We start from the raw sequence: 26,910 nt of genomic DNA, 5'->3' as shown, positions 1-26,910 counted from the left end.
CCAGACATCCCAAGAATATTGCTGAACCGAAACAATTTTGTGAAGAGGAATGGTCCAAAATTCCTCCTGGCCGTTTTGCAGGTCTGATCTGCAACTACAGAAAACGTTTGGTTGAGGTTATTGCTGCCAAAGGAGGGTCAACCAGTTATTAAATCCAAGGATTCACATACTTTTTCTCACCCTGCACTGTGAATGTTTACACAGTGTGTTCAATAAAGACATGAAAACGTATAATTGTTTGTGTGTTATTAGTTTAAGCAGACTATGTTTGTACATTGTTGTGACTTAGATGAAGATCAGATCAAATTGTATGACCATTGTATGCAGAAATCCAGGTATTTCCAAAGGGTTCACATACTTTTTCTTGCCACTCTACTTTGTCATGTAGTGTATACTGTATCTATAAATTACTTTATATGTTTACACTACATCTTTGGCAAAGCCTGCCTCCCGTTACAGAGTCATCTGTTAAGAACTTTAAGGTTCTATCAGTAGGCTGACATTCAAAAAAGTATGGTATGTATTTGTTATGCAGGTTTGACCCCAAGTTCAGAATGAAGCATAAGCTCCTTCTCCAGTGTACCTGAGGATTGTCCTCTCTCTTTAGTCTCGGTGCTGGAGACAGAGGAGGGGTCCTGCTCACCAACATCTTCTGCCCCAATCCCCCCCGTGCTTTAACAGTCTGGAAACAGAGGGAGGAAAACAACACTCTTAAAACATTAACAATGAAAGTAACAGAGTTATACATGTAGAATTACTTCAATTATGAAAAGGGAACAAGTCACTTTCCCATCCAAACTGTCCTGCTGACCTCACAAAATGTATTAATTTCCCTGAAAATGGACGATACAATTATAGTATCGTAACTTCCCACCCAAACCGTGGTGCTGACCTTGGTGTCGGGGGTTAGGCCGCTGATTTGCAGTGTCTGCACCGATGCCGGGGCCGTGATGACAATGCCCGTCAACATGCCTGTGGGCTGGCCGCTCTTGGCAGCGCAGGGCTGACCATTGATGATGCGCACCTGGTGGATGAGCCCGGCGCTGGAGGGCAGCGAGGAGGGGCTCAGCTTGTTGGTCAGCATCACCGGGCCCCGCTGGAGCAGCTGGAGCGCCGTCATCATGGGCCGAAGGGGCGCTGGGGCAATGGGCACGCTGTTGGGCTTCGCCCGGACCTGAGTTGGGAGGATAGGGGTCAGAGGTTAGCCAATCATTCATCAGGTGTCATATTGGAGCTTCACAAATGTGTGTAAAAGAGACTGACCAGGGAAAGGTAATTCCAATTTGGTGCTCTGAGATATCACTGTAGATGGAGGCATACAGTGGGGCAAAAAAGTATTTAGTCAGCCACCAATTGTGCAAGTTCTCTCACTTAACAAGATGAGAGAGGCCTGTAATTTTCATCACAGGTACACTTCAACTATGACAGACAAAATGAGAAAAGAAATCCTGAAAATCACATTGTAGGATTTTTAATTAATTAATTTGCAAATTATGGTGGAAATAAGTATTTGGTCAATAATAAACAAGCAAGACGTCTGGCTCTCACAGACCTGTAACTTCTTCTTTAAGAGTCTCCTCTGTCCTCCACTCGTTTCCTGTATTAATGGCACCTGTTTGAACTTGTTATCAGTATAAAAGACACCTGTCCACAATCTCAAACAGTCACACTCCAAACTCCACTATGGCCAAGACCAAAGAGCTGTCAAAGGACACCAGAAACAAAATTGTAGACCCGCACCAGGCTGGGAAGACTGAATCTGCAATAGGTAAGCAGCTTGGTTTGAAGAAATCCACTGTGGGAGCAATTATTAGTAAATGGAAGACATACAAGACCACTGATAATCTCCCTCGATCTGGGGCTCCACGCAAGATCTCACCCCATGGGGTCAAAATTATCACAAGAACGGTGATCAAAAATCCCAGAACCACACCCCCCGTGTGAATAGTGAATGACCTGCAGAGAGCTGGGACCAAAGTAACAAAGCCTAACATCAGTAACACACTACGCTGCCAGGGACTCCTGCAGACTCCTGCAGTGCCAGACGTGTCCCCCTGCTTCAGGCAGTACATGTCCAGGCCCATCTGAAGTTTGCTAGAGAGCATTTGGATGATCAAGAAGAAGATTGGGATTATGTCATATGGTCAGATGAAACCAAAATATAACTTTTTGGTAAAAACTCAACTGGTCATGTTTGGAGGACAAAGACTGCTAAGTTGCATCCAAAGAACACCATACCTACTGTGAAACATGGGGGTGGAAACATCATGCTTTGGGGCTGTTTTTCTGCAAAGGGACCAGGACAACTGATCCGTGTAAAGGAAAGGATGAATGGGGCAATGTATCATGAGATTTTGAGTGAAAACCTCCTTCCAACAGCAAGGGCATTGAAGATGAAACATGGCTGGGTCTTTCAGCATGACAATGATCCCAAACACACCGCCCGGGCAACGAAGGAGTGGCTTCGTAAGAAGCATTTCAAGGTCCTGGAGTGGCCTAGCCAGTCTCCAGATCTCAACCCCATAGCAAAACCAAATACTTATTTTCCACCATAATTTGCTAATAAATTCATTAAAAATCCTACAATGTGATTTTCTGGATTTCATTTCTCATTTTGTCTGTCATAGTTGAAGTGTACATATGATGAAAATTACAGGCCTCTCACATCTTTTTAAGTGGGATAACTTGCACAATTGGTGGCTGACTAAATACTTTTTTGCCCCACTGTACTATATAATCACAGTCTCTACTTAACTATGAACACTTAGGTAAGGAAGGTGTCAGTAAAAGTGACAACCCACAAATTGAGCTGTTAAATGAACCTGCGATAGGTTGTGAAATGTAAGCGGTCATTCATTTCACCATCAAAACCAGCAAAAAATGGTGACCTTGGTGGTTTTGCTGATGTTCCGTTTGGCTTTGCTGGTGTTCCTAACCCTTACAAGCAGGACGTCACTTGTGCTCTTGACGAGGATGGCTGTGTAGTTGAGTAGCTCCGTGGAACTGAAATGATTTTGGCAATGCTATTTACCCATTTTGGGGCATAGTTATACAAGTGAAAGGCAGATTTTTGTTACAACGAAAATGAACAGTTCTAAACTGGATAGCCGCAAATCACAGTGTACAAAGGATTCACTGCAGACACAACTGTCCAAGCTTAGCAAGGAAATTGAGGCTGCCTACAGGCCAGATATGCCAGACACTGCAACTTGCGAGCCCACTCTGACCTTTCTTGCCTCTGAAATCAGAGCAATTTGTTTGTCCACCCAAAATATTGAACAAGACACATCAGAAATTAAGACCACAATGTAGTGTTGGGTTCTGAGAATATGAAAATATACTTATGTCACTGATGGAGTGCTGAGGTTTAGAGGCTCTACACCAGCGGAACCCCTCGACAACATTCCGCTGAAAAGGCAGCAGGCGAAATTCAAAAAGATTTTTTTGAAATATGCAACTTTCAAACATTAACAAGTGCAATACAGCAAATGAAAGATAAACATCTTGTTAATCTACCCTGTCCGATTTAAAAAAATGCTTTACAGAGAAAACACAACATATGATTATGTTAGGTCATTGCCCAAGTTAAAAAAAACACAGCCATTTTTACAGCCAAAGATAGGAGTCACAAAAAGCAGAAATATAGATTAAATTAATCACTAACCGTTGATGATCTTCATCAGATCACACTCATAGGACATCATGTTACACAATACATGTATGTTTTGTTCGATAATGTGCATATTTATATCCAAAAATCTCAGTTTACATTGGCGCGTTACGTGCAGTAATGTTTTGATTCCAAAACATCCGGTGATTTTGCAGAAATACTCATAATAAACATTGATAAAAGATACAAGTGTTATTCACAGAATTAAAGATAAACTTCTCCTTAATGCAACCGCTGTGTCAGATTTCAAAAAAACTTTACGGAAAAAGCAGAATTTGAGAACGACGCTCAGAACCCAAAACAGCCAGAGGAATATCAGCCATTTTGGAGTCAACAAAGTTAGAAATAACACCATAAATATTCACTTACCTTTGATGATCTTCATCAGAAGGCACTCCCAGGAATCCCAGTTCGACAATAAATTACTGATTTGTTCCATAAAGTCCATAATTTATGTCCAAATAGCCACTTGTTGTTAGCGTTTTCAGCCCAGTTGTCACACCCTGACCATAGTTTGCTTTGTATGTTTCTATGTTTTGTTTGGTCAGGGTGTGATCTGAGTGGGCATTCTATGTTGTGTGTCTAGTTTGTCTGTTTCTGTGTTTGGCCTGATATGGTTCTCAATCAGAGGCAGGTGTCAGTCATTGTCTCTGATTGGGAACCATATTTAGGTAGCCTGTTTGGTGTTGGGTTTTGGGGGTGATTGTCTCCTGTGTCAGTGTTTGTTCCACACGGGACTGTTTCGGGTTTACATGTTTGTTGTTTTTGTAGTTTATTCATGTATAGTTTTCTTATTAAAAACAAACATGAATTTCAACCACGCTGCATTTTGGTCCTCCTCTCCTTCCCAGGAAGAATCCCGTTACACCAGTAATCCATCTTCATGAGGCGCAGGCACTATGTTCAGACAAAAACTAAAAAAGTTCCATTACAGTTCTTTAGAAACATGTCAAACGATATATGGAATCAATCTTTAGGATGTCTTTAACATAAAACATCAATAATGTTCCAACCGGAGAATTCCTTTGTCTGAAGAAAAGCACTGGAACGAGAGGTAACTCTGTCGGGAGCGCGGGTCATGAGACCAAGGCACTCTGCAGACCACTGACTCAAAGAGGTCTCATGAGCCCCTCCTTTATAGTAGGATCCTTATTCAAGTTTCTAAAGACGTTTGACATCTAGTGGAAGCCCTAGGAAGTGCAACTTTATCCACATCTCAATGTGTATTCGGTAGGCCAAGCTTTGAAAAACTACTAACCTCAGATGTCCCACTTCCTGGTTGGATTTTTCTCAGGTTTTTGCAAGCCATATGAGTTCTGTTATACTCACAGACATCATTCAACCAGTTTTAGAAACTTCAGAGTGTTTTCTATCCAATACTAATAATAATATGCATATATTAGCATCTGGGACAGAGTAGGAGGCAGTTCACGCTGGGCACGCTATTCATCCAAAAGTGAAAATGCTGCCCCCTATCCCAAAAAGGTTAAGGGTTATAAGAGGAAGGTATATAGTGTGTGCAACTCGGCTTGGAATGTGTTGAGTGCAGGGAAGCGATTACATGTGGCAGGCATTGATAAGGGGAGAGAGCCATGGATTGGTGATGGAGGGGGGTTGAGGTCAGGTCAGCTTAAGGGATAAATAAAAGTTTATGGCCGGTATCACTAGTGTCCTGCCTAGCAGTAAAGAACGATGTTTGTACAGAAGGGTAGGAGGAGACTCTCACAAGTAATCTAACAATAACACAACAACTCCCTTATACACACAAGTGTAAAGGGATGAATAAGAATATGTACATATAAATATATGGACGATCAATGGTCGTGCGGAATAGGCAAGATGCAGTAGATGGTATAGAGTACAGTATATACATATGAGATGAGTAATAGGGTATGTAAACATGATATAATGTGACATTGTTTAAAGTGACTAGTGATACATTTATTACATCCAATTATTAATTATTAAAGTGGCTAGAGATTTGAGCCTGTATGTTGGCAGCAGCATTTTTGGCCTTCCTGTGACATCGGGTGATGTAGGTGTCCTGGAGGGCAGGTAGTTTGCCCCCAGTGATGGTAGTGCGGGCTACACAACGCCTCTGGAGAGCCTTACGGTTGTTGTGATACAGCCCAGTGTAGGGTAGGTTCCATAAGGATAGGTCCCGAGTGGAGGTTTTCCTCTGCGAGATCCAGGAGTGACAATACAGTGTATGGTAGGTTCCAAATTAGGATAGGTCCCTAGTGGGGGTATTCCCCTGTGAGATCTGTAAAAGGGTGAGTGTACATCAAGATACACCAGGCAGGGGTGTTGGGACAGCGTTGGTCTGATCCACACACAGTACTCCATACAGCACCTGCAGCGGTAAAGATCATCATGTTTCTCCTTGGTGGGTGCATACGTAGTTCTCACGAGAAGTTAGGTCCAGCTGCATCATGTGTGAGCTTGAAGACACCATGACAGAGGAAGCGGGGCCAAAGAGAGAGAGATAGAGAGACTAGATTCCACTGTAAGACCTGCAGATGGGTTGGGTCTGGGAGCTGCTACTTTAACATCATAGTTGGGATAGCTGCTTTATTGGTTAATGCATCATATGAAAGAGGATAGATGTTGGGGTAATTGTACTCTAAACAACATTTTGAAGGCATTCTTGTGAAAGCATATACAGTGCTGAGTTACCTCAAGAGGATGTAGTGTTGATTAGGGATATGCACTTGCCTGTCTATCAGGTGACAATGGAGGAGATGGGGAACAAAGTGAAAATGACATGGCTTGGGAACACCTCTCGGAACCTGGGGCCAGAAAGGCGAAGACTGAGCGAAAGCATGAGGAGGCTTTTTAGGGCATTCATTTTTGTGGAATCCAGCAGTAAAGTATCCTGAAGGCATGGAGTCAGGTGAAGAGAGAGTGGGAATTGTCATGGTCTCAAACGTTGGTTTTCATGCATATATAATTATGCACAGCTTACCACATCGTTAACCTCACTAGGGTAGGGGGCACTATTTTCACCACCGGGTGAAAAGCGTGTCCAGAGTAAACTACCTGTTACTGAGGCCCAGAAGTTAGGATATGCATATAATTGATATATTTGGATGGGAAACACTCTAAAGTTCCCAAAACTGTTAAAATAATGTCTGTGAGTATAACAGAACTGATATGGCAGGTGAAAACCTGGGAAAAATGTAGTTGTAGTTTTATATTGAATGCCTATACAGTATCCAATGACTTAGGACTCAAATTGCACGTTCTATGGCTTCCACTAGATGTCAACAGTTTTTAGAAATGGTTTCAGGCTTGTATTCTGAAACATGAGGGAGAAAGACCACTCCGAGTGAGTGGACCCTGGGAAGTACCCAGACCTGTTTGCTGCGCGCGACCCGAGAGCGCGCCTTTCTTGTTATACTGTCCGGTTGAAATATTATTGATTATTATGACTAAAAACAACCTGAGGATTGATTATAAACATCATTGACATGTTTCTACGAACTTTACTGATACTATTTGGATTTTCCGTCTGCCTGTTGTGACTGCCTTTGAGCCATACTGAACAAAACGCTCCAACAAAATGTTTTTGGAAATAAAGAGGGACTTTATCGAACAAAACTAACATTTATTGTGAATCCAATGTAACTCCAATACTTGGCTGGTTACTTGGCTGGTAACTGTTTGTAATGTTTTGTGAGCTGGGTGCTGTCCTCAGATAATCGCATGGTATACTTTCACCGTAAAGCCTTTTTGAAATCTGACACCGCGGTTGGATTAACAAGAAGGTAATCTTTAAGCCGATGTATAACACTTGTATGTTTTATGAATTTTTATTATGAGTATTTCCATTTTTGAATTTGATACTCTGCAATTTCACCAGATGTTGGCCAGGTGGGACAGTAGCATCCCACATACCCATAAGAAGTTAGTACTGTTATGTTTTATGTGTCTTTTTGTTGCTTTCCAAGTCTTATGCTATCACTCTCTTAGGACCCAGAAGGAGAAAGTGGAGAAACTAAAAGCAGCTCCAGCTGAAGTGGAGGAAGTCACCAGCTTCAGCTGTGATGTGAAATGGAAATACGATTGTGTATGGTGTGATCATAGAACAGAGACCATAAGTCTCTGAGTTTGTGAACCTCACTGTGAATGTTTGTTATCACTGTTTGTTCATTTATAATCATGTTTTATTTATTTTTTGCTAATGTTCTGTTATCATTGTTTGTTTATTTATAAGTAATTTCCAAGTGCATGTAAGTTGAACAGTAGGAAGCTATTGTTCAACAAGGGGGACTGTTGGGTTCTGAGAATATGAAAATATACTTATGTCACCGATGGAGTGCTGAGGTTCAGAGGGTCTACACCAGAAGTGAATGGTTATAGGAGGACGGTATATAGTGTGTGCAACGAAGCTTGGAATGTGTTGAGTGCAGGTAAGCGATTACATGTGGCAGGCATTGATAAGGAGAGAGAGCCATGGATTGGTGATGGAGGGGGGTTGAGGTCAGGTTCAGATCACCTTAAAGGAGAAATAAAAGTTTATGGCCCGTATCACTAGTGTCCTGCCTAGCAGTAAAGAACAATGTTTGTACAGATGGGTAGGAGACTCAGACTATGAGGAACGGTTCAATATCAGTGCTTGTGTGAAAATGTATTTGTCTAATGCAGCTGTATTGATCCTATGGGCAGAAAAAACTAGTTTAACTTCTTGCGGATTAGTGAGCGGTGAAATTGCAGAGCACCAAGTTGAAATGAAATTACTATAAATATGAAACTTTCATGAAATGACAAGTGAAATACATTAAAATAAAGATTCAAATCCAGCCGCCATGTCAGATTTCAAAAAGGCTTTACAGCGGAAGCAAACCATGCGATTATCTGAGGACAGCGCCCATCACACAAATGCATAACAAATCATTTTCAACCAAGGAGTTGCGACACGAAAGTCAGAAATAGCGATATAATATATGCCTTACCTTTGAAGATCTTCTTCTGTTGGCAGTCCAAAAGGTCCCAGTTACATTACAAATGGTCCTTTTGTTTGACAATGTCCTTCTTTATATCCATAAAAACTCAGTTTAGCTGGCGTGCTTCAGTCAATAATCCACTCGGTTTCCCTCCTTCAAAATGCATTCAAAATGAATCCCAAACGTTACGAATAAACTTATCCAAACAAGTCAATCAACGTTTATAATCAAACAATAGGTACCCTAATACGCAAATAAACTATCAAATTTAAGACAAAGAATCGTTATTGTCTTTACCGGAGAAAAATACCAAAGAACGCGCTCTCATTCACGCGCTTGGAAACACTACAGCCAAAATGGGGGGGTTTGTCCTCAGGGTTTCACCTGCCATTTCAGTTCTGTTATGCTCACATACATTATGTTAACAGTTTTAGAAACTTTAGAGTGGTTTCTATCCAAATCTACCAATTATATGCATAACCTAGCTTCTGGGCCTGAGTAGCAGGCAGTTTACTTTGGGCACGCTTTTCATCCAGACGTCAAAATACCGCCCCCTATCCCAAAGAAGTTAAGCTTTCATAGTATTTGTAGAGTTTTTTTCTCTGAGAGTTAGAACCTAAAAGTAGGAAATAGAAGGAACATTTATTCGCTGACCACCCGCTTTAGAGAAGCAGAGGACCATGTTGCAACATAGGAGAATGGTGCCGTCTCAACGAAAGGTCAACTAGATTAAATCCATAAAGAATTTTAAAAATGACAGGACCATGTTGATAACTTGGATAACAGAGGGCATCACTGTAATATTAAAATCCTGGGTGTTCCCGAGATGGTAGAAATCAAAGACAGTTCCTACAGAGGAAAATCCCAAATGTGCTGGAATGCCAGTTTGAGAGGTCACTTGATGTACAGAGGGCACATAGATTCCCCCCCGGCCCGCCGAGGAGAGACCCGAAAGAGGGATGCCGGCCACAGCCCATTATGTTCGATATGCTATGTTAACAGGTGAAGGAAGAAATTCTCAGAACAGCAAGAGAGAAGATAATAATAATAATAATATATGCCATTTAGCAGACGCTTTTATCCAAAGCGACTTACAGTCATGTGTGCATACATTCTAAGTATGGGTGGTCCCGGGAATCGAACCCACTACCCTGGCGTTACAAGCGCCATGCTCTACCAACTGAGCTACAGAAGGACTGAGCTACAGAAGGACCAGAAGACAGGTGACATGGCAGGGATCTACAATTATGTTCTTCCCAGATTATTCTAAACGAGTTAGCGATCGGAGGATGGCATTCAAACATGTCAAGATCGATCTAAAATCGCGGAAGATCGAGTTCATGCGTTTTCTGCGTTTTTCTGCTACACTGGAGACCAAACTCAATGGAGCCAAGATCACACGTTTGACTGACAAGATGAAGCATCAGCCTTCATCCAGAGAAGATCTGCCAGGGAGGACCGCTGAATCCAGAATTATATTGGATGTAGGACTATCAACGTCTGTCTGATAAGTGCCTTTGACTTTGCATTGCTATGATTAGACTCAGCCCTAGAGCTGGATTTGACTGGACTGTTTCTTACCAGTAGGTTATTTTTTATGTTTGTTGGTTTGTTCAACATCACACTAGCTAGCTGGCTAATGTTGGCTGGTCAGATAACTTGCGAAAATAGCGATTTCGTAAATTAACTTTATGACAAAAATTATGCACTAACGTTTGTCTCTACATTAACTAACATATTCCTCTCAAATTGTAAATGTTTTGCTTGACTCATTATGACGTTATAAGAACTTACATCTGGTTCCACCATAATGTTTTGTCCGCCATATTTGTTGAACAATGCCACAAAGGCAAGGGTCGCTCGCTTCAAAATTCATCATTGGAACCACTCGATATGATTGGTCATATAAAACCTATAAAAACCTTGTGACCCAAATGCATAATGAGTTTTCTAACTCCCCCTTGTGGTGGTCTGGAGCAATGAAGCTGTGACTCAGTCCCGCGGTGCAAGTTCGCAACTTTTAAAGGAGGAACCACTGTACATCTCAGGGTATACTGGACAAACAAAAGTTGGATAGATTTTTTTCAGACTTTAATTTACCCCAACTCTCAGATAAGGATAGAGATTATTTAGATGCACTACTTAGGGTTGAGGAGTAAGTTTGAAGACAACAAAATCCTTTTCTACCCAAGCTACGGATGAGTAGCTGTGTCTAAGCGGGTGAATTCAAGCCGGACCCCCTTAGCATCCAATCCCAGCGAATCGTGGTATCTAAAAGGTTTCATTCCTATGCTGTGAGCTCGGAGCTACAGAGCTGTCTGTCCTCAGGGAACAGACTCCTAAGCCAAAAGGACGCTGACGTCGAGAGGACGATCAGAGAGGTGCGCCGGAGAGGTGTGTCATCGAGCAACCTGAACATTCTCCTGAATGGTCCACGCAGAGAATCCTCGGAGATCATCCCCACGTAATTACATAATTATATTCTGACCCATAAGAGCGGCAGTTTGGGGCAAGGCTAGGGTTAGAATAAGCATAGCTGACAAATTCACCCAAATGTATATTTTTCTTGTGTACTTTCTTTTTTCTCTCTCTTTGAAATCCCCATTTTGGGTAACACGCGCAATAGTGTGTTGGCCCGTTATACTAAGTTCTAATCAATAGCCTATAATGTGTTTTGTCTACATGTATCTTTTATCATCGTGTATCTTTTATTATCATCAAATATTCAACTAAGATTGGTGTGGTACGAGCTCATTGGTGAGACCAGGGTCCGTGCAGATTCACAGGCTATACGACGTTCAGAACGAGATTGGTAGAGGTAACTGGTTAATTAGCGTCTGTTGTAAAATCGATATTCTGATATTCTTTGAGTTAATTTGGGAAATAGAAACTCAATAAAAACTATTTTTCCCATGGTGCCCCTGGTTAATGAGTTAATAATTGCTTGATTCTGTTAATCATGCAATTAGAAACTTGTAATCATTCGATGAGCAACAGTCGTCACATTAACTAATACAACGTCACGACAGTAGTATCATTAACCTGTAAAGGCTGGCTTTATCCCCCACCGTTACAGCTCAGATAACCTTACAGCACATAAATACAGTGTGCTATCCAGGACTCAAGCACTCCAACAATTGCTTTGTCATTAGATGCTGCCAAAGCCTTTTATTGTGTGGAATGGGGCTATATTTTTTAAATCTCTTACAACAGTTGGCTTTGGGGAGAACTTTGTGAATTGGATAAAACGTTATATGGCACTCCTTATGCCTGCGTTTTAACAAATGGTCTCATACCCAACCCTTTCCAGTTACATAGAAGTACAAAACAAGGATGCCCTTCAAGCCCCAGTTTATTTGTGCTAGCTTTGGAACCCCTGGCCTAGAAACAGAGGTAACCCACTTATTCATGGAGTTAAGGTGGGCAACATTCAGCATAACCTCATGCTTTTATACAGATGACATGTTGCCTTTCTTGTCTCAACCTGAGATATCTGTCCCTGATTTACGACACTGCTGAGGAATTTACATAATCTAGTTATCATATTAACTGGCATAAATCTGAGGCTCATCTTTTATCTGGCTTAAGCCCATCCAATCTCTTCAACCAATATGAACATGGTCCCCTTAGGGTATCAAATACCTTGGCATACTAATAACACCTAGCCACAGGGATATTGTTGGAGAGAATATAAAAACCCTTACTTTTAAAAATGAAGAATGGCTTTGCTAAATGGTCAAAAATATATATTTCATTATGGGGTCAAATTAATTATATTAAAATGTTGCTGGCACCTGTAATATATTATCTTCTAGCTCATCTCCCTCTATATATTCCAGATTCTTACTTTAAAGATATTGACAGGCATGTCCTAGATTTTCTTTGGGGTACTCACAGATCCATTTAGGTATAAAAAAGACATTCCCCCCCACACCCAAAAGGTGGATTTGGTATCCATAACTATCAATGTCAAACGTATCTGTATGTGGTTGCCATATTGGAAGGGAGGGGCTAAACCAGGCTGGTACCAGATAGAGTCTGAGGCCTATGGGGGAGTCTCGCCCTGGCTTGGACCACAACTGATGGATCACCCCAATGTTACAAACACCCGAACCTTGTGGGGTAAGATACATAGAGCTGGACACTGGGACCTTCTTACATCGCCTCAGCTCTGTGGCAAAATAAGAGTATCCTAATTGGAAGTAAAACCATTTTTGGGGTACAGTGGCAACAACTAGGAATCAATTATCTGTTGGATCTATTTGATGAGCATTCTAAGCAATTCTTAAGCTTTTCCCAAATTTCCAAGAAATATAGGTTGCCACAGAATACATTTTGGAGACACCTCCAGCTACGAAGTTTAGTCAATATGGTCGGGAAGCTCCCTTACTTGTCTCACTGCCAGCCCTATTGAAGAGATAATAAACAAGCAATTAACCCGTGAGGGTTGGTTCCAATAATGTATCATCTGCTACAGGAGCAATTGTATATCCCTATAAATAAGGTTAAAGTACATATATAGATACAGTACCAGTCAAACGTTTGGACACAAGTACTCACTGCAGGGTTTTTCTTAATTTTTACAATTTTCTACAGTACCAGTCAAATGTTTGGACACACTTACTCATTCCAGGGTTTCTTTTTTTTTGTGTAACTGTCAGAATGAGCCCAGTGTTGAGGGACTCTGAGATCCCAGGGGCATTACACACCTCAATAGCAGGGCATTAAATCACACATTCACACCCAGGGTTAAAAACAGGTCACCACACTGACAGCCAAAACAACGAGCTTTCACCATAAAGACACAACAGCCTGCAAAGGAAGGTATTAACACAGATCAAAGCAACAACATGAGCACCCATCATTCTGAAAGCTGAAGAAGACTAGAGGAAAGGGTATGAACAAAGCAGCACAATGCAAACAGTAGCTTGGAGCCATGGAGCCAAGACTGTGACTGCACTGGGTTTGTATCCTTGGATACACTGTCGCCCTCTAGTGACGTCTGAGTTAAATACCTCATGTCTCCACTCACACATTGGAAAGTATTGGTGGGGATTAGGGTTAGGGGGCAGGTCTTACTAGGACGCACCTTTGGTTGAAAGGTGGGTTGAGGCGTCATTTTAGGAGAGACAAACTGAGGAAATTTGACTGGCTGTGCTGAGGTGGGGGTGGTGGTGTCCTGCACCGGAGAAAAAACCCCAGCAAATACGGTATTCTCTACTGGAGCTGCAGACAACAGTTAGATCTGAAAAAATATTTGGATACCGCAGGTAGTTTTACAGAGAGAAAGATGACTTTGTGCCAAGTGCCATCACTGCCTCAAAGCACCTCCTCATTAAGAGACATTCTCAATTTTGCCCATGCATATTTCCATACAAAGATGTTCAACCCACCTTGCTCTAAGAGACTTTGTAAAAGAGAAAAAAAATGGTTGAATATTTACTGCTTAATTTGAACACACTCTGGGGATCCCAAACTGACACCAATTACAAGAGAAAGAGTTTGAAAGAGTTGAACTACAAAGGATGACAATGATAGTACTGTAGAATGTACAGGAAGTGAAGGCCCCTTACCACAACTGAATTCTTTGACACCAGACGCACGGACTCTGAACCCTGATTGGTCAACTTGCTGGCCACCTGGAGGTTGACTGGTATGTTTCGGAAGTTGGAGTTGTCAGAGATGATGGCACCGGGCTTGGAGGTGTGGCTGATGGCAGTGACCATGGAGGGGGGCTGAACCATGACAGAGGCAGGCATGGTGGGAGTGGCAGCTTTCAGCACTAGAGGTAGAGACTTAGTGGTGATGACTGGGGTGACTGCCAGCATCTTCTGACAGCGAGAGGAGAGAAAAAATACAAATAAATAAAGAGTTGATAAATCGGAGACAGAAGAGAGAGAAATTTGATGAGATGGGGTCAAAAAAGGGAGTGGAAAAGTGAGCATAATAATGCTAAATCCAAGAAATATGATCTAATGTGAAGCCTAGTGACTCACTACTACGGCTACCATTATTAAGCCATTCTCTGGAGGAGTGAATCTTTCCTCCCGGTTATATCAAACACCACAGGAAATCTGCCAGCCGAGCACGTACATCTCACTAAGAGCTGGAGATAAATCTACAGAGTCATGAATGATGGAGGGTTTACAACATGGCTGTTTCTGTCTAGCGGGGAACGTGGTCCGCGAGGTCATAGGAACGAAGGAGTACTACCTGAAAGAACTGGCATGGCTGAAGGACATCTGATAACGGAGCTAATGCCAGTACAGAGAACCATCCAGAGTATCTGGGACTTTTTCTTAGCATGATTCTTCACTCTCTATCTTTATAGTAGTAAACGATTATGAACACTGACAGGTTTGGGGCTTTTCAGGGCAGGCTAGTGTTGCAAACTTTCCCAAACTGCCTAGGTTTTCCAGAAATCCTGGTTGGAGGATTCCTTGGATCAGGAGGGAATAAGCAGGAGAGAATAAGTTATCCAACAAGGAATCATCCAAATGGTATTTCTGAAAAACCTGGGAAAGTTTCAGGAATGTTTCTAGGCTACTGCAAAGTTATGACACAACAAGCCTTTGTGCAACATAACAAGCAGCTGAGTTGAGCTAAGGTTGACAGTGTCTGTGGACTTGTGTGGCTACCTGCTGCAGGGCCTGGGTGTGTGTGGTCTGTTGTAGTGCCAGCAGAGTGGCAGAGGAGGGGATCTGGAGGACGTGTTTGTCTGCAGCCGGCACCTGCACCATCACCTCTGGCTCCTGTTTCACCAGGAGGTCCTTCCTCAGCTGCTCCACAACGCTTTTCTGGAGGACAGAAGTGAGAGGGGTAGAGAAAGAGGGGGAGTCGAAGAGGGGTGAAGGATGGTGAGAGAAGAGTGGGAAAAGGGCGGTGAAGAGCATGGGGAGTGAGAAGAGGGCAAGAGAGGGAGGGGTGTAGAGGATGGGGAGAGAAGAGGGGATGAAGGGAGAAGAAACAAGATGAAGGAAAGCAGATTGAATAAAACTCCAATTGAGTTTAGTGTCACTGTTCCCTTTAAATGTTCTGTACCCTTTTTTGGCAATAACCCCAACCGGTGATTAACAATGTATTATGGTAACTACTCAAAAGTCTCTTATATCAACATTTGCTAACAATTGGTCATCAAATCAAATCACTTTCATTGTTCGACGTTGACATAGTTGATTAATTCATGTTTTAGAATACTTGGCTTTAAGACCAAACCAACTTTTGTGACTTAAATTTGAGGCCGGGGGCTCTGACCTTTCCCTTTGACAACAACTGCAGTTCTCACAAGAGCAGAATACCAAATTAGTATATGCAGCAATGCCAAGTCATTTCAATAGCTAATTCCGCTACTACGCTAACTCGAAACGATTTTCCCGACTTGGAATTAGACCTGCTCTGAGGAGGGGTAGAGACTGGGGAGTAGAGGAACAGGCAAGTATGAAATAAGTACTGTTGCAGTGCACTCTCATTCTCTCTAGTAAATATTAACGCATATGGAACAGGGCTTAGGCCATTGAATATGCATTGACTGTGTCAAACCAATAAATGTGCGTACTTCCAAAAATGCATACTTCCAGCTGCTTCTCTTTGTTTTGCTCATCATATCAGCTGCAGTATGCATAGAGCTGCCTTTCACACATTGTCATAACCTGTCATAATATGGTAATAACACTGTCATGACACATTTAAACCTGTTGTTACATATGGCATTATTTTATGCCTGGTTACAATCCCTACATAAGTGACAAAACCCACAAAACCAACCACACCATAGCTTACTAGCTTACTTATCAACAGTATGTTGATGTTTATGTTATATAACATTTTCTGAAACTGATCATATTAAATTATCATTGTTATTGCGCACAAATTGCTGTCAGACGTCCCTACCCCATGCTCTGTTGCTGATGACAGATGAATACAGGAGCAGATTTCAGGAGCAGGACGAGACACCCTCTTTTTGACTGATGACTGACATAAGGGCATGTACGTGAGAGGCCTATCTTGCTTATATGATTATGGTGGTTATAATGCTTCTTGACAGTGTCATAAAGTGTATTTTCTTTGTCCAAGTAAAGTGACCGAGGATGGTCATAACCAGTGATAAACTAGATTCAGCCACGGGCCAATTTCTTTTTTAGCGGATGGTCAGGGGGCCAGAACATAATCAGACAAATAGATTGCAATTTGACTTCAAGAAGCCTAAACAGATATAATATTTGACCAAACCTTGATTACATTTGGGGACATTCCCCTAAGTAGGGTGCCGTCTTTTGGATGGGATGTTAAAACGGGTGTCCGGACTAGAGGTCGACCGATTAATCGGAATGGCCGATTAATTGGGGCCGATTTCAGGTTTTCATAACAATCGGAAATCGGTATTTTTGGGCGCCGATTTGCCAAAAATAAATAAATAATAATGTATACCTTTATTTAACTAGGCAAGTCAGTTAAGAACACATTCTTATTTTCAATGACGGCCTAGGAACGGTGGGTTAACTGCCTCATTCAGGGGCAGAACGACAGATGTTCACCTTGTCAGCTCGGGAGATCCAATCTTGCAACCTTACAGTTAACTCGTCCAACGCAATAACGACCTGCCTCTCTCTTGTTGCACTCCACAAGGAGACTGCCTGTTACGGGAATGCATTAAGCCAAGGTAAGTTGCTAGCTAGCATTAAACTTATTTTATAAAAAACAATCAATCATAATCACTAGTTAACTACACATGGTTAACTAGATATTATCTAGCGTGTCCTGCGTTGCATATAATCTGACTGAGCATACAAGCATACAAGTATCTAAGTATCTGCCTGAGCAGTGGTAGAAGCAGGCGCGTAAACATTAATTGAAACAGCACTTTCGTGCGTTTTGCCAGCAGCTCTTCGTTGTGCGTCAAGCATTGCACTGTTTATGACTTCAAGCCTATCAACTCCCGAGATGAGGCTGGTGTAACCGAAATGAAATGGCTAGCTAGTTAGCGCACGCTAATAGCGTTTCAAATGTCACTCGCTCTGAGCCTGTGGTTGTTTCCCTTGCTCTGCATGGGAAACACTGCTTCGAGTGTGGCTACTGTCGATGTGTTCCTGGTTCGAGCCCAGGTAAGAGCAAGGAGAGGGACGGAAGCTATACTGTTACACTGGCAATACTAAAGTGCCTTTAAGAACATCCAATAGTCAAAGGTTAATGAAATACAAATGGTATGGGAGGGAAATAGTCCTATAATTCCTATAATAACTACAACCTAAAACTTCTTACCTGGGAATATTGAAGACTCATGTTAAAAGGAATCACAAGCTTTCATATGTTCTCATGTTCTGAGCAAGGAAGTGCGGGTATGCACTACCCTATGTAGAACTGCTAATATGGTCAGTTTCAGAAAATATTATATAACATAAACATACTGTTGATAAGTAAGCTATGATGTGGTAGGTTTTGTGGGTTGTCACTTATGTAGGGATTGTGAAACGTTAGCTTTCTTACATAGCACATATTGCACTTTTACTATCTTCTCAAACACTTTGTTTTTGCATTACTTAAACCAAATTGAACATGTTTCATTATTTACTTGAGGCTAAATTGATTTTATTGATGTATTATATTAAGTTAAAATAAGTGTTAATTCAGTATTGTTGTAATTGTCATGATTACAAATAAATAAATACAAAAATTGGCCGATTAAATCGGTATCGGCTTTTTTGGTCCTCCAATAAATCGGTATCGGCATTGAAAAATCATAATCGGTCGACCTCTAGTGCGAACTCTCAGTGGTGTCATAACTGTCCACGAAAATCCCAAAAGATCAGATTTGCAATGAATAACTTCAATCAGACCCCCTCGCACCCGTAGAGGGGGATGGATATAACTAGTCCTGTTGTAAATCAAGGGAGAAGATCCAGGCCTCCAAATTCACCAAAGGATTGTGCTTTGTCTCAACAGACCTATTTCCTGCTGAAACTCTAACACATTCAAAAACAAATACTGGAACAATATTTCTAGTATATAATGTAGGGAATGGTCAGAGGCAATCTATAGAACACTAATGTCATTTTGTTTGTTCTTTTGTGATGTCATTACAAATGTTATAAAGGAAATACTGTAACTTGGAAAGTATACCCACTACATATTTGACGTTTCCATACTGTGCGTTGTGCATGTAATATTAAAAATGGTTAGTGTTTTTGTTAAGGAAGGGATGTGATTTAAGAAGTTATAAGAGATAATTGTTTTCCATAAGTTTGCACAGTGAGTAATCACCGCCCTGGAGTGAGGTGAGGGAGCGTGCCAGCCTGCCGGACCGCCCCTTTCGAGCAAAAGGTATAAATTACGAGTTAAGAAAAAAAAACACATTGAACCAGGAAAAACATGAAGCTGCAGCTGCGCATTTAAATGGCTTGAACATTGAATCTCAACATGAGGTAGAGACAAACTCACCTCCCTAATCAGCCATCACAGGTATGGCTGATTAGCTATCCTAAGTAAGATATCTTCAAAAGTGAATTTTAGTAGGATCATCCTGTTACTCTGCTCAACCATCAATACAGCTGGCTAATCCTATCTTCAAAGAAGCATCGTTAGGAGTGAATGGAAGGAAAATCAACTCATAAGATCTGTTTAGGACTACACAAGTCACCGGATACCGGACAACTACAAAGAAGGACACACGGAGAAGAGTTGTTGGAACCATTTCGGACATTCGAATCAAACTTTATTTTCCACGTGTCCCGAATACAACAGGTGTCGACCTTACAATGAAATGCTTACTTACAAGCCCATAACCAACAATGCAGTTCAAGAAAGAGTTAAGAAAATATTTACAAAATAAACTAAAGTAAAAAAGTATATAAAATGTAACAATAAAATAACAAGGCTATATAAAGGGGGTACCGGTACTGAGTCAATGTGCGGGGGTACAGGTTAGTCGAGGTAATTTGTACATGTAGGTAGGGGTAAAGTGACTATGCATTGATAATAAACAGTGAGTAGCTGCAGTGTAAAAACAAATGGAGGGGGTCAATGTAAATAGTCCGGATGGTCATTTGATGAATTGTTCAGTGGCAGGTAGCCTAGTGGTGTTGGGACAGTAACCGAAAGGTTGCTGGATTGAATCCTCGAGCTGACAAGGTCAAAATCTGTCGTTCTGCCCTTGAACAAGGCAGTTAACACACTGTTCCCTGGTAGGCCGTCATTGCAAATAAGAATTTGTTCTTAAATGACTTGCCTCGCTAAATAAAGGTTAAATAAATAAAAGTCTTATGGTTTGGGGGTAGAAGCTGTTAAGGAGCCTTTTGGTCCTATACTTGGCATTCCGGTATCGCTTGCAGTGCGGTAGCAGAGAGAACTGTCTATGACTTGGGTGACTGGAGTCTTGGACAATTTTTGTGACTTTCCTCTGACACCGCCTAGTTTAATAGAACCTGGATGGCAAGAAGCTTGGCCCCAGTGATGTACTGAGCCGTATGCAATACCCTCTGTAGCACCTTACGGTCAGATGCAGAACAGTTGCCACAGTGATGCAACCGGTCAGGATGCTCTCAATGGTGCAGCTATAGACTTTTTGGGGGATTTGGGGACACATGGCAAATCTTTTCTGTCTCCTGAGGTGAAAAAGGTGTTGTTGTGCCCTCTTTACGACTGTCTTGGTGTGTTTGGACCATAATACAGTGGTTCCTCCTTTAAAAGTTGCGAGCTTACACCACAGGACTTAGAGGTACCGAGCATCACGGCTTCATTGCACCAGACCACCGCAAGGGGAGTTGGAGCACTCATTATGCATTTGGGTCCCAAGGTTTTTATATGACCAATCATATCGAGTAGTTCCAATGACGAATTTGACGCAAGCCCCCCGTCGCTGGTGACTTTCTTCAGCAAAGATGGCTGACAAAACATTACAGTGGAAGCAAGTGAAAGTAATTATAACATCATAACGAGTCAAGCAAAAAACATACAATTGAGAGGACTATGTTAATGTAGAGACAAACATTTTTTTAAACGTAAATCGCTATTTAGTAAGTTAGCTGACTAGCTAATATTAGCCAGCTAGTGTTATGACATGAGTATGAAATTGTAATTCATGTTGTTTAATATTTTAGGGACTCCTGAGAAAACCTGAAACAGTGGATGTAAAGAATCTAGCTAGTTAAAGCATTTACTGCAAATTGAATGTACAATTGTGTAAGCTTGCAATGCAATGCTGCTGAAGTAACATAGATAGCTAACTATTTACTTGCTTATTGTGTAGTGGAGGATAAAAATAAATGGATGCATATGGATGTGTAGCTAGCTACAGTATGTAGCCGATCTGCGTATGGACCCTAAAACGTTTGGTATGAATATTAGTTCAGAACCTATGAACCTCAGCTATCATAGTTGTTGTATTGACTTCAAGACTGAATGGCATTAATGAAGCCTATGGATTGAGTAGAATATAATAACTTTATTGTGACAAGGATGCAAGTCCTATATACATGCAGTTATTACCAGGCATTAGATCCCCACATTGTAACCTGTACATTGAATATACAGTGGGGCAAAAAAGTATTTAGTCAGCCACCAAAAGTACAATTTTCCACCATAATTTGCAAATAAATTAATAAAAAATCCTACAATGTGATTTTCTGGATATTATTTTCTCATTTTGTCTGTCATAGTTGAAGTGTACCTATGATGAAAATTACAGGCCTCTCTCATCTTTTTAAGTGGGAGAACTTGCAGAATTGGTGGCTGACTAAATACTTTTTTGCCCCACTGTATTCACTGATTATGTACTCTTCCTTTGGCAAATAAATGTGAGGTTCAGGTATGAATCTCTGTGAGACATTATTTTTCAGTCATATCCAATACCAGGTGTATCAAACAAATTATTTATATGGTGCATCTGCAAGTATGTATTACATTTATACACTTCAGTGTTTACCACTCCTGCTCCTGGGACATCAATGATTACACATTGTAACTATGCAATAGACTACAGACATGATTTAAGTAAAGGCTGATTTGTAATTCATATATACAGATAAACAGTACACTATACTTCCTATGCATATTTTTTAATTTTTTATTTCACCTTTATTTAACCAGGTAGGCTGGTTGAGAACAAGTTCTCATTTGCAACTGCGACCTGGCCAAGATAAAGCATAGCAGTGTGAACAGACAACAACACAGAGTTACACATGGAGTAAACAATTAACAATTCAATAACACAGTAGAAAAAAAGGGGAGTCTATATACAATGTGTGCAAAAGGCATGAGGAGGTAGGCGAATAATTACAATATTGCATATTAACACTGGAGTGATAAATGATCATGTACAGGTAGAGATATTGGTGTGCAAAAGAGCAGAAAAGTAAATAAATAAAAACTGTGGGGATGAGGTAGGTGAAAATGGGTGGGCTATTTACCAATAGGTTATGTACAGCTGCGGCGATCGGTTAGCTGCTCAGATAGCTGATGTTTGAAGTTGGTGAGGGAGATAAGTCTCCAATTTCAGCGATTTTTGCAATTCGTTCCAGTCACAGGCAGCAGAGTACTGGAACGAAAGGCAGCCGAAGGAGGTGTTGGCTTTAGGGATGATCAGTGAGATACACCTGCTGGAGCGCGTGCTACGGATGGGTGTTGCCATCGTGACCAGTGAACTGAGATAAGGCGGAGCTTTACCTAGCATGGCCTTGTAGATGACCTGGAGCCAGTGGGTCTGGCGACGAATATGTAGCGAGGGCCAGCCGACTAGAGCATACAAGTCGCAGTGGTGGGTAGTATAAGGTGCTTTAGTGACAAAACGGATGGCACTGTGATAAACTGCATCCAGTTTGCTGAGTAGAGTGTTGGAAGCGATTTTGTAGATGACATCGCCGAAGTCGAGGATCGGTAGGATAGTCAGTTTTACTAGGGTAAGCTTGGCAGCGTGAGTGAAGGAGGCTTTGTTGCGGAATAGAAAGCAGACTCTTGATTTGATTTTCGATTGGAGATGTTTAATATGGGTCTGGAAGGAGAGTTTGCAGTCTAGCCAGACACCTAGGTACTTATAGGTGTCCACATATTCAAGGTCTGAACCATCCAGTGTGGTGATGCTAGTCGGGCATGCGGGTGCAGGCAGCGATCGGTTGAAAAGCATGCATTTGGTTTTACTAGCTTTTAAGAGCAGTTGGAGGCCACGGAAGGAGTGTTGTATGGCATTGAAGCTCATTTGGAGGTTAGATAGCACAGTGTCCAATGACGGGCCAAAAGTATATAGAATGGTGTCGTCTGCGTAGAGGTGGATCAGGGAATCGCCCACAGCAAGACCAACATCATTGATATATACAGAGAAAAGAGTCGGCCCGAGAATTGAACCCTGTGGCACCCCCATAGAGACTGCCAGAGGACCGGACAGCATGCCCTCCGATTTGACACACTGAACTCTGTTTGCAAAGTAATTGGTGAACCAGGCAAGGCAGTCATCCGAAAAACCGAGGCTACTGAGTCTGCCGATAAGAATCTGGTGATTGACAGAGTCGAAAGCCTTGGCAAGGTCGATGAAGACGGCTGCACAGTACTGTCTTTTATCGATGGCGGTTATGATGTCGTTTAGTACCTTGAGTGTGGCTGAGGTGCACCCGTGACCGGCTCGGAAACCAGATTGCATAGCGGAGAAGGTACGGTGGGATTCGAGATGGTCAGTGACCTGTTTGTTGACTTGGCTTTCGAAGACCTTAGATAGGCAGGGCAGAATGGATATAGGTCTGTAACAGTTTGGGTCCAGGGTGTCTCCCCCTTTGAAGAGGGGTATGACTGCAGCATCTTTCCAATCCTTGGGGATCTCAGACGATATGAAAGAGAGGTTGAACAGGCTGGTAATAGGGGTTGCGACAATGGCGGCGGATAGTTTCAGAAATAGAGGGTCCAGATTGTCAAGCCCAGCTGATTTATACGGGTCCAGGTTTTGCAGCTCTTTCAGAACATCTGTTATCTGGATTTGGGTAAAGGAGAACCTGGAGAGGCTTGGGCGAGGAGCTGCGGGGGGGCCGGAGCTGTTGGCCGAGGTAGGAGTAGCCAGGCGGAAGGCATGGCCAGCCGTTGAGAAATGCTTGTTGAAGTTTTCGATAAACATGGATTTGTCGGTGGTGACCGTGTTCCCTAGCCTCAGTGCAGTGGGCAGCTGGGAGGAGGTGCTCTTGTTCTCCATGGACTTCACAGTGTCCCAGAACTTTTTGGAGTTGGAGCTACAGGATGCAAACTTCTGCCTGAAGAAGCTGGCCTTAGCTTTCCTGACTGACTGCGTGTATTGGTTCCTGACTTCCCTGAACAGTTGCATATCGCGGGGACTGTTCGATGCTATTGCAGTCCGCCACAGGATGTTTTTGTGCTGGTCGAGGGCAGTCAGGTCTGGATTGAACCAAGGGCTGTATCTGTTCTTAGTTCTGCATTTTTTGAACGGAGCATGCTTATCTAAAATGGTGAGGAAGTTACTCTTAAAGAATGACCAGGCATCCTCAACTGACGGGATGAGGTCAATGTCCTTCCAGGATACCCGGGCCAGGTCGATTAGAAAGGCCTGCTCACAGAAGTGTTTTAGGGAGCGTTTGACAGTGATGAGGGGTGGTCGTTTGACTGCGGCACCGTAGCGGATACAGGCAATGAGGCAGTGGTCGCTGAGATCCTGGTTGAAGACAGCGGAGGTGTATTTGGAGGGCCAGTTGGTCAGGATGACGTCTATGAGGGTGCCCTTGCTTACAGAGTTAGGGTTGTACCTGGTGGGTTCCTTGATGATTTGTGTGAGATTGAGGGCATCTAGCTTAGATTGTAGGACTGCCGGGGTGTTAAGCATATCCCAGTTTAGGTCACCTAACAGAACAAACTCTGAAGCTATATTATTATATATTATTATATATGAAGCTAACTCCCTTCATCTATATTCATCTGAGGACACAGGATAGTATTTCAATGAGATACTTAATTTCAACCAGTGGAGAATGTGAAACACTTTACTGAAAGTTCATTATCCAGGTGTTAGAAATATATAATGCATGCATTATAAATATTATTATTGTAATATCATATTCTAAAATACAAGTTCAATCTGTACACTTCAAAGCACATATGGTGTGCATTATTTCAAAAAAAGAGGAAGAAAAATGAGATGGAAGGAGAGGTGTAGAAGACCGACAGGGAAAGAGGTTAGAGCAGAGGAGCTGGGAAGACAGCATATGATTAATGAATTACAGTGCTATAGTGTCTCTAGCGGTGTCTCCTAACCAGCCTCTGGCCCCCAGTTGGCCCGAAGGTTATCCTAAGAGTGGGTGAGTTGGGGATGATGGAACTGGCTTCCTCTCTCACATCAAAACATACCTGCAGACGAGAGACAGATGGATAGAGAGCATTATTAAGCTTTGTTTTTTTTGTTTTTTCATAAAATACAAATATGTCAAGATAGCTAGCTAATATGAAGTTAGGTAGCTGGTCAAATGTAATTAACTTAGCTAGCTATCTATACAGTGTGTAAACTAGCTAGGTATGTTAGCAGCTCAATTGGGTTAAAATGCACTGTAGCGAGTTACTGTAGCTAATAATACATTGTTGCTACAACCTTGAATAGGTTCTCCCAGCCATGTGGACGATTGAAAACAGGGCAGCAAAGTATGTCTGTTACCAGAACGGTTTAGAGCATATTACTATTGCCTGTGAATAACCAGACCCTCATACAAACTTGCTATGCTGTATTCTTGACGCACAACTGAATGTGCTGCCATATCCTGCCAGCAAGCCCCACAAGCGAGCCACACAGGCAGACAATGAAACGTGGAAGAGGGCGAGGAATGAGATGGGAGTAACAATCCAGGCTATTTAAGTGGAAAGGGGAAAAAGTATCATTATTATTATTAACATTAACCCTGCATTATAATTATATAAAAGCCCCTTAGATATTTAGTGTTTCGACAGCTGGAGGCATTTTGTTTTCCACAAGCATACTGTAGCAGGCTGTGAATTGCAAACAATGTTTCTAGGAAGGGCTATTAGCTCAACAATAGACTATTCAACCTTTACTAAAGAATTGTCTAATGTCATGAGTAATGTGCTGTTAAAAGTGGTGTATGCCTTATTTATTTAAAGAGCATATTGCATTTAGAAGCAATAGGATTTGAAGCAAAAGCATACAACTATTTTAGCACCATTTCGCACTGCTCTGAGACAAGCATGGGGACTGGTCTTGATAAATCAATGTGATTTTTTATTTTCACTGAATCTCCGTTTGGGTATTGGTTAGACTGGAATTTAAAAATTAGGGTGCCGAAATGCTCTTAGTGTAACCTTTATTTGACTAGACATGTAAGTTAAGAACAAATTCTTATTTACAAGGACAGCATACTCCTTCCTCCCCGTCGGGGAATTGAACCCCAGTCTCCCACGTATCCGCATTCTTTAGAACAGCCATTATTGAAGGTACTTGAGGTCACCGAGAGAGTCTGGACATGGACTGCTCTCCTTTATGTAAGGAATTAGACACTTTCCCCATGTTTATTACAGTATGTATTGTAGGCTATGTTTTCTTGTCAGACTGCACAGTCCACTAATAAACAAATGCAGGTGGCTTCTTCAAAATGCTTGAAATGCTTTATTATCCAAATGTAAAAGCATATACTGTACAGTAATGTATTTCTTCATCAGCTTCTGTTAATAAAATAATGATAAAAAATACTCTTTAAAACTGCAGATGTTGATTTAGTTATGGATCCATAACGAATTACTATGGGAATAAATATCACTGAATTACAGAATTATTGGAACAAAATTGTCTAATGAATGCAAACACATTGTTGCTTACTGGAAAACTATTTCAAACACACGTAGGCACATTGTACAGCATCATTATGGCTATTAGCAGGGCTATATTTTGGCCCTTAGTTCAGATTACAATTGCTCACTGTCATTTTTTTGGAAACAAAATAATCTCCAAAATATATACATGTATAGCCTTCCCGCTGTGGGCGTCAATTTCAGCACCGTTTCTCACTGCTCTGAGACAAGCATGGAGAAACTAAAATGTTCAAATATTCCATGATATTCTTAAGATTTATGTTGACTGAATATAAGAAAGTGATCTCTGCTAAATAATCAAGTTAGGTTTCTCTAGAAATAAATAATACTAAATAACAAACTGGCTTTATTTACAAATTAGTGAGAATGTCTCACCCCATGTTCAAGAATTGCCTCTCGTTCCCTCTAGGTTAAATACAATTTAAATCTCCAAAATATCATTTTTCAACAAAGCAATTATTATTATTATTAATTCATTTGGAATTATATAAAAGCCCCTTG

The 26,910-nt window shown here is 41.6% G+C and overlaps 1 protein-coding gene across 6 annotated transcripts in view; it reads right to left on the bottom strand.

The window, feature by feature from the left end:
- Positions 1–26,910, bottom strand: part of LOC118400923 (PHD finger protein 21A-like) — a 116,705-nt gene that overhangs the window by 36,986 nt on the left and 52,809 nt on the right. For 5 of the 6 annotated variants that reach the window (XM_052474640.1, XM_052474641.1, XM_035797945.2 and 2 more), the window contains 4 exons: positions 15,255–15,413; positions 14,190–14,447; positions 893–1,174; positions 584–682 (listed from right to left, as the gene is read on the bottom strand). In XM_052474640.1, the coding sequence (XP_052330600.1) occupies positions 584–682; positions 893–1,174; positions 14,190–14,447; positions 15,255–15,413 (798 nt within the window). The remainder of the gene's footprint in view (positions 1–583; positions 683–892; positions 1,175–14,189; positions 14,448–15,254; positions 15,414–26,910) is intronic. The other variant, XM_035797946.2, reaches the window with a different exon arrangement.

The sequence above is a fragment of the Oncorhynchus keta genome, chromosome 22, assembly GCF_023373465.1.
Source record: "Oncorhynchus keta strain PuntledgeMale-10-30-2019 chromosome 22, Oket_V2, whole genome shotgun sequence".
Classification (NCBI taxonomy): Eukaryota; Metazoa; Chordata; class Actinopteri; order Salmoniformes; family Salmonidae; genus Oncorhynchus; species Oncorhynchus keta.
This window is presented reverse-complemented; position numbering and strand designations above follow the sequence as displayed.